Genomic DNA, 6,503 nt, shown 5'->3' with positions numbered 1-6,503 from the left:
CACTCGTGCGTCAGAGTGTTTCTGTTGTCTGTGAGTGAAAAACAATTCAGTGGCGTGAGAGCCTTTCAGTGGCGTGTATGAGAGCATTTCAGTCGCGTGAGTTTTAATTGTGTGTCTGAGAGTTGGGGGGGGGGGGGGGGGGGGGGGGGGGGGGATCAGTACTGTTCGTGTTTCACTCGTGCGTCAGAGTGTTTCTGTTGTCTGTGAGTGAAAAACAATTCAGTGGCGTGAGAGCCTTTCAGTGGCGTGTATGAGAGCATTTCAGTCGCGTGAGTTTTAATTGTGTCGGTCTGAGAGTGTTTTATTTGCGAGTGAAAAACAATTTGGTGTATTTCAGTCGGGTGTGAAAGTGGCTCAGTTGTGTGGTGAGCAAAAGGAATGTCATGTGTGAGAGCGTTTCAGGAGCATCAGAGCGCTTCAAAACGTGAGAGAGCGTTTCATTAGTGCACGTGAGCAAGCAAATATTTGAGTGGCCCTGCCGAGTGAGAGCATTTGAGTCATGTGTGAGAGCATTTCAGGTGTGTAAGTTTTGGGAGTATGGAAGCATTTCATCGGTGTGTGAGTGAAAAAGCCATTCATTAATATGAGTGTCGCAGGAGTGTTTGTGAAACACGAACACGAGGGGTAAGGGAAGGATGGCAATCGCGTGTGAGTGTTTCAGTAGTGTGAGAGCGTTTCATCTTGAGTGGAAAGAAAGTAGTAGCGCGCATGACCATTTGAGTCGGCGTGAGGTCGTTTCAGTCGTGTATGTGAGAGCGATTCAGAAGTGTGAATGAGTTGCGCATTTGAGAAGAAAAAAAATTCTCCCTGAGAGCCTTTCAGCAGTGTGGTAGCCTCTCACTTGCGTTTGTGTTTTGATTTCTGTAGGCTGTGAGAGAGCGTTTCAAGAATCTCTAAAAGTGAAAACAATGTGCGTAGTGTGTGAGAGAGTATTTCAGTAATGGATGGAAGCAAAAGCAAAGCAAAAATCTGTCCAGAGCGTGACAGAACACTTCCGTTGTGTATATGAGAGCGTTTCAAAATAGAGCATGAGAGTGTTACAGGAAGAGTGCGTGAGTGAGAGAGAGTGCATCAGCATTTTATGAGACTGAACAATTTCAGTCAGTCAAAAAATCTGCAGAGTGCGAATGTTTATCCGAATGTGAGAGCATTTCGTTGTGCACGTGAGAGAGATTTTTGCGTGAGCTTCTTGAATTGTCTTACCAAGTCTGTGGAAGGTGTAGTGTCCCTCCATGTACTCGGACGGCGTGGAGAAAGTCGTGCAGCTGGCATACTCGTGAACTTTTCCCGGCGTCATGACCGGAAACTCTCCTGCTCTCACACACAAACGCACGCTTAATCGCTTGCCTTCCCCAAGCGGAGTCGACGCCCCCCGCGCGCGGCGAGTCAGGCGAGGCGAGCAGCGTACCGACCACGCCGGGCCCCTGCACCTCTTCCACGTTGCCGTCGGACGTGGTGATCTTCCAGTAGCGGCTGTCCAGCTGGCAGGCCACCTCGGGCGGCGCGCCGCTCGCCATCTCGATTCTGAGCAGCACACATTTGGGACGCACCTTACCTGATGCGGTAAGTGAAGAAAAAGTGCGGCGGGTGGACGGAGGAGAGCTCGGGCAGGAAGGAGGTGGAAACGGAGACGGTGATATCCCCGGTGGTGGTCACGCAGCTTTTGTCGTGCACGTACCTGCAGGGGAGTGACGCAAAGTTAAACGCAACCGAACTGTCCATCGCCAGTAATTCTTTCACGTAGCACTCGTGGGGGCCCATCGTCACATGACTCTAGCGGCAGACTCACTGCTCTAAACAACTCCAAATTCCAGACGCATGGGTCTCGCTTGTGGAAAATAGCATCTCTCCCTCTGCGACATTTGTGTAGTGTAAGAAGGGCGCGTCGGTAGGATTGTACTTTCGGACGCTGCTGGGAATCCGTTTTTTGGGGGGAAAAAATGTCTTTCTGTTGACCAAAACTCCCATCAGTTCTCTTGGATGTAAACGCATCCTAAATAATAGAAGAGGCGGAGAAGGTCCCCTACTAAATTGCCGTTGTTGTTCCTCCAGAGGAGGAAGAACATACACCCGGGTTCAGTGTTGACAAATGTACCCATTGGGAGCTTTTTTTTTGTGCTGTCTCTGAAACACTCTAAGATGCCTCCACAGTCCTGTCTAAATAGGAAAGTAGTACCGTAAGACGTGTCAAGGAAGTCTGTGTTGAAGTGATGCATCTTGTTTGAAATGATTTTTAAAGTGACTCGCAATCGAATATATTTTCAGCTGACAATGAATTAATGGAGGCAATTATTAAGCTTTTGGGGGTTGGTGGCGGAATCAATGACTTTTTTTTTTGCTATTCGCAGCAGAGCGCAGACCTCTAAGACCTCCAGATAGCATGAGATCGCGTACCTGAAGATCTGGTCTCGGATGATCGGGTACTCTCCCGTGACCACGTTGTTGACGTAGGTGGTGAACCACTCCAAAAAGGAGGAACCTGAACACATCCGAGATAAAATTCCGTCCAAGAGAGAGGGGGGGGGGTGGGGGGGGGGGGGGGGGGGGGGGGGGCGTAGTAGCAGGGAACCCACCTGTGATAAACATGTCTATGACAGAGGGATCCTGGGCTGTCTGATCCTGATAGAGAGAGAAAAGTGACAATGACACAAGCGGCCATGATGTAACACTCCCCCACCTTTTTTTTTGGGGGGGGGGGGGTTCCTGCTGGCGTGAAGGTTGTACAAACAGGGCAGGGGTAGAAGCTCTCAAACTTGCGGCGCCCTTCGGTGTGCTCCAGGGCCATGTATTGGCTGAGGCCCGTGTGGAAGCAAAACGTGAGCGGAAGGCAGCGCCTCATCCCCTTCTTCTGCTGGAACCCCCCCGCCGCCGTCTCCACGTCCAGCAGCACCTCCGAGCGGTAGTGATTGGACAGCGACATGCTGCCCATCAGCCTGAAGGGGACGCGCGGGGACACAAAGGCATGAGGACACGCAGCCGTAATACACGCGCATACAGGCTAGCAGCCCAGGAGACAAGACAACTCAGGAAGACACACGCACCAGAACATACATACCGGAACTCACACCCAAAGACATACAACCAAAAGGGACATACTGCGACATACGCACGCTCACGACGCAGCTGCGAACATACTAACCCCGGGATGACCAGCATCTGGCCATTGTGGATGCGGTACGAGCAACGGTAGTCGTCCGGAAGGCGGCAGCCGATCTGAGCCTCGATGCTGCCCAGCTCTGCCTCGGTGGCACCTTCTGGACCGCCAAGCAAACAGAAAAGGGGGGGAAAGCCAACATGAGGAAGCAAGGACGACAAACGCTAAGGCTGGATTGGCAGTAAGCCGTCGACGATGACCGATGAGCCGAGGAGCCACCTTGTCTGGGGCTTTATGCCGCCTGGCGGGGTCGCCTATGGCGAAACAAGTCCTCGGAGGGGGCGGGGGGTGTTAAAAAAAAAAAAAGTGAAACTTTGTGAGACAGTCACAGGAATGTGAATGTCATGAGTTTAGTTTCGTGTGTTGTTGCCGCTTTGTTCACACAGCCTCCCCTGTGGTTGAAATTGAGGTCAATTATGATTTATTTGTCTTGGTCGAGTCACCTTCAACGAAACATACCTCATTCGTGTAACTGGTTCAATCCCGAATGTAAATGTTCCGATTTTTACGAATGCACCAAGTTAGAGCAAGGGTATTTACAGCAATGTTTCTTCTGAGAATGTCTTCCATTTGAATGTAAAATTGGTACTGCGTGAAAGCCTTCCTTAGACCAGTCGAAAAGCAATTTCAGTGAATCGGGAATCGTACATCGGAGTGAATCAGGCCCGTGTGAATCAAATCGAAATTATGTTGGAAATCAACCCTTCCTTGTGACGACCGTACATGCCTGCCCCACAACAAACAAACAAACATTATATACCGTACTTTCATAATGTTGACATGCCGCACCGCTCTGCACATTCATTGCTTTTTTTTTTTTTTTTTAACAACTACGGCGTTTTAAAGATCGAGAGAATTAAAAATTGAAATCACGATTCCATTTTGATGAACGGTCCAGCCCTAATATGCGGTAGATGGCAAAGTTAGAATAATGTGAGGGTGCGAATGCAATGAGAGCGTCTCATGACATCACCCTTCAGTGACGCGATCATTCGTGGACATCTCTGCCGCAGGAAATTGGTCAGCTGTTCCCAGGCTCTTTTCAACACAGAGTAGTACTGGATGTAGCGGCCCAGGTCATCGTAGTACTCCCTGAAGAGGTTGAACCAGGACCGCCCGCTCTGCACCCGCTCCACGCTAAAAATCGAAAGCACATTTCAACAAAACTTGGAACGTGCAGGTCAACAACAACCAAGTAGGGATGCACAATTTAGCACATTACCTAACCTAAGTGGGTCATTTCATGCCTCATCGCATCCCCCCAAAAAATCTGAGAAATACAACCAGGCGGATTTTGATTTGAAAGAAACTTACTGTACTTGTTGATGGTGATGGAGCAACACTAAATATCAAATTTTAGGCCAATCGGAGCAGGGACCACCGAATTTGAATTAGACTGACAAAAAGGGGCGTGGCTTCGAACCCTTACAACTACTCCGGTCAATCTTCAAAAAGTGTCATTGGAAAGGGAATTCAACAAGGAATCCAAATCGGCAATCATTTAGAAGATTGGTGCATAAATTAGTTACTTGACCTTTTGAGATTTTGCGTTGTGCCATCACTGGCAACAAGTACAGCAAGTTTCATTAACATCAAGATTTGTATTGGTTAAATCCACTGGGTAATTTCGCATGGAATTACCCAAGTATGTATTTGTTCATATTATTTCTCTGGAAGTTGATGCAAGTTGATGCAGCAAAAAAATAAATAAATAATAATAATAATAATAAAAAACTTTCACAGCTTGTGTAACTTACTCTGTGAGCAGCCAGTGTTTGGAGCACAGCGACCTCCACAGCGGATTGTGTTTGGACAACTCATTCAGCCTCCTGTTGGTGGAACTGATGCTGCAGACCAAGCACACATGCAAACACATTCAGAAATTGCATTCGTTTGAATAGCAAGGTGGTGGTAAAAAAGTTGCAATAAGATTAAACTTCATAACTGTACATGAGTGTGCATTTCTAATATCTGTACTTTGCTTCAGAATAGCACTGTGAACTCAGAGTCCTTTTTTTCCCCCGACTTCGCAACTCAGAGCTCCCAGTTCAAAGACTTTTCCTAGTCAGAAGTGGGAAGCGTCCGACTTCCCACCTTCCTCGAATGCGGCATAAGAGTGGCTAACTTTTAGCCAGTCAGACTGACTGAGCAACATTTGTGGGCCATAGAAACTTGTTCATGCTTATCGTCGCCTTTGGTTTTTGTTCAATAAAATGATTAAATTAAATTGAGTCTGCATAGGAATGTTGTTGTGTAAGGCAGTTTACAGTAAGACACATTATCCTCTTTTCTGGAGTGGGAGAAGCAAGATATTCCGTGGGGTTGCATCTAAAAATTCACTCCATTTACTACACCAATGTTCTATTTAAAAAGGTATCAGCGTTGAGTCAACAAACAAAGCAGTCCAGACGTTTACACAAGAATCTACTTCAACTGCAGTACGGGGTGGGAGTACTTTTGCAACCTCTTCGTACTAAGTCATGGCTGGCTAAAATAAAGTAATGAAACCATGACACGTTCGTCTTTTGCATTAACGTTCAGCACTTCGTAATCAGCTCCGTTTTTTATGTTGGTTGTAATAAGACACAAACATCCTTTTAATCAACCGCTGTCGTTGCTGATTTCATAACTTGACAAGTTGGCTGGCAAAATGCTAACTGTTGTTGTTAGCCGTCTTAGCTGCACGGGACCACTTTACTTTCCGCTCGTCTTCGGCAAGAAACATCACGACCGTCTTGTATGTGCGGTAGCCGTAAGAAGCGTTCGGTATCACATACTCACTGGACCAAGTCTCTAAAGTCAAGGAAGGACAATATGTGCAGCAGCGGGTCCGAAGGTAGCAACTCCATTCGAAACTCGGTCGCCATTGTTGACAATCTTTTTCTTCTTCTCCTCCTCCAACGGCCAAGTCAACTGTTGGCAAATCATTTTTAAGGTGCAGTGTCGCCCTCATCTGGACGATAGACTCACCTACAAAAACAAACAGGACGACAGACGGGTCAGATGGTGAAAAGAGGGTTCGCCGCCCATTAGAAAAGATAATCCCCTTGCTAGAGAGCGTCCCTTTCCCTTCGAATTCGAAGATAACCGTAGCAAGCGCAAGGTGGCATTGTTGTTCATGTAGTTTTAATACTAAGCATTAAATGTGTCAAAAAATACTCATACTTTAGCACATGTACAATGGTTAAAGAAAAACAGCAAAAGAAGTAGTTCTTGGTAAACACCTGAACACGAGCAAGAACAGTACAAAAACGAAACTTTAATGCCAGTTTTTCAATTTTATTTATAACTTGGCGCAATGAAGTAGTTTTCCTCTTTTATTAATTTACATCACGTGTGTTTTTATAAC

General features: G+C 46.9%; 1 protein-coding gene across 1 annotated transcript in view; it reads right to left on the bottom strand.

Annotated features, from left to right (window-relative positions):
- Positions 1–6,066, bottom strand: part of fbxo3 (F-box protein 3) — a 9,176-nt gene extending 3,110 nt beyond the window's left edge. Inside the window, exons 1-10 of the mRNA XM_019860734.1 lie at positions 5,936–6,066; positions 4,912–5,001; positions 4,128–4,291; positions 3,140–3,254; positions 2,729–2,933; positions 2,574–2,619; positions 2,395–2,479; positions 1,556–1,678; positions 1,409–1,524; positions 1,204–1,311 (exon numbers count right to left, since the gene is read on the bottom strand). Of these exons, the coding sequence (XP_019716293.1) occupies positions 1,204–1,311; positions 1,409–1,524; positions 1,556–1,678; positions 2,395–2,479; positions 2,574–2,619; positions 2,729–2,933; positions 3,140–3,254; positions 4,128–4,291; positions 4,912–5,001; positions 5,936–6,021 (1,138 nt within the window). The 5' untranslated portion in view covers positions 6,022–6,066. The remainder of the gene's footprint in view (positions 1–1,203; positions 1,312–1,408; positions 1,525–1,555; positions 1,679–2,394; positions 2,480–2,573; positions 2,620–2,728; positions 2,934–3,139; positions 3,255–4,127; positions 4,292–4,911; positions 5,002–5,935) is intronic.
- Positions 6,067–6,503: the final 437 nt, after the last annotated feature.

Source organism: Hippocampus comes, unplaced genomic scaffold (genome assembly GCF_001891065.2).
Source record: "Hippocampus comes isolate QL1 unplaced genomic scaffold, H_comes_QL1_v1.1 scaffold56, whole genome shotgun sequence".
NCBI lineage: Eukaryota > Metazoa > Chordata > Actinopteri > Syngnathiformes > Syngnathidae > Hippocampus > Hippocampus comes.
This window is presented reverse-complemented; position numbering and strand designations above follow the sequence as displayed.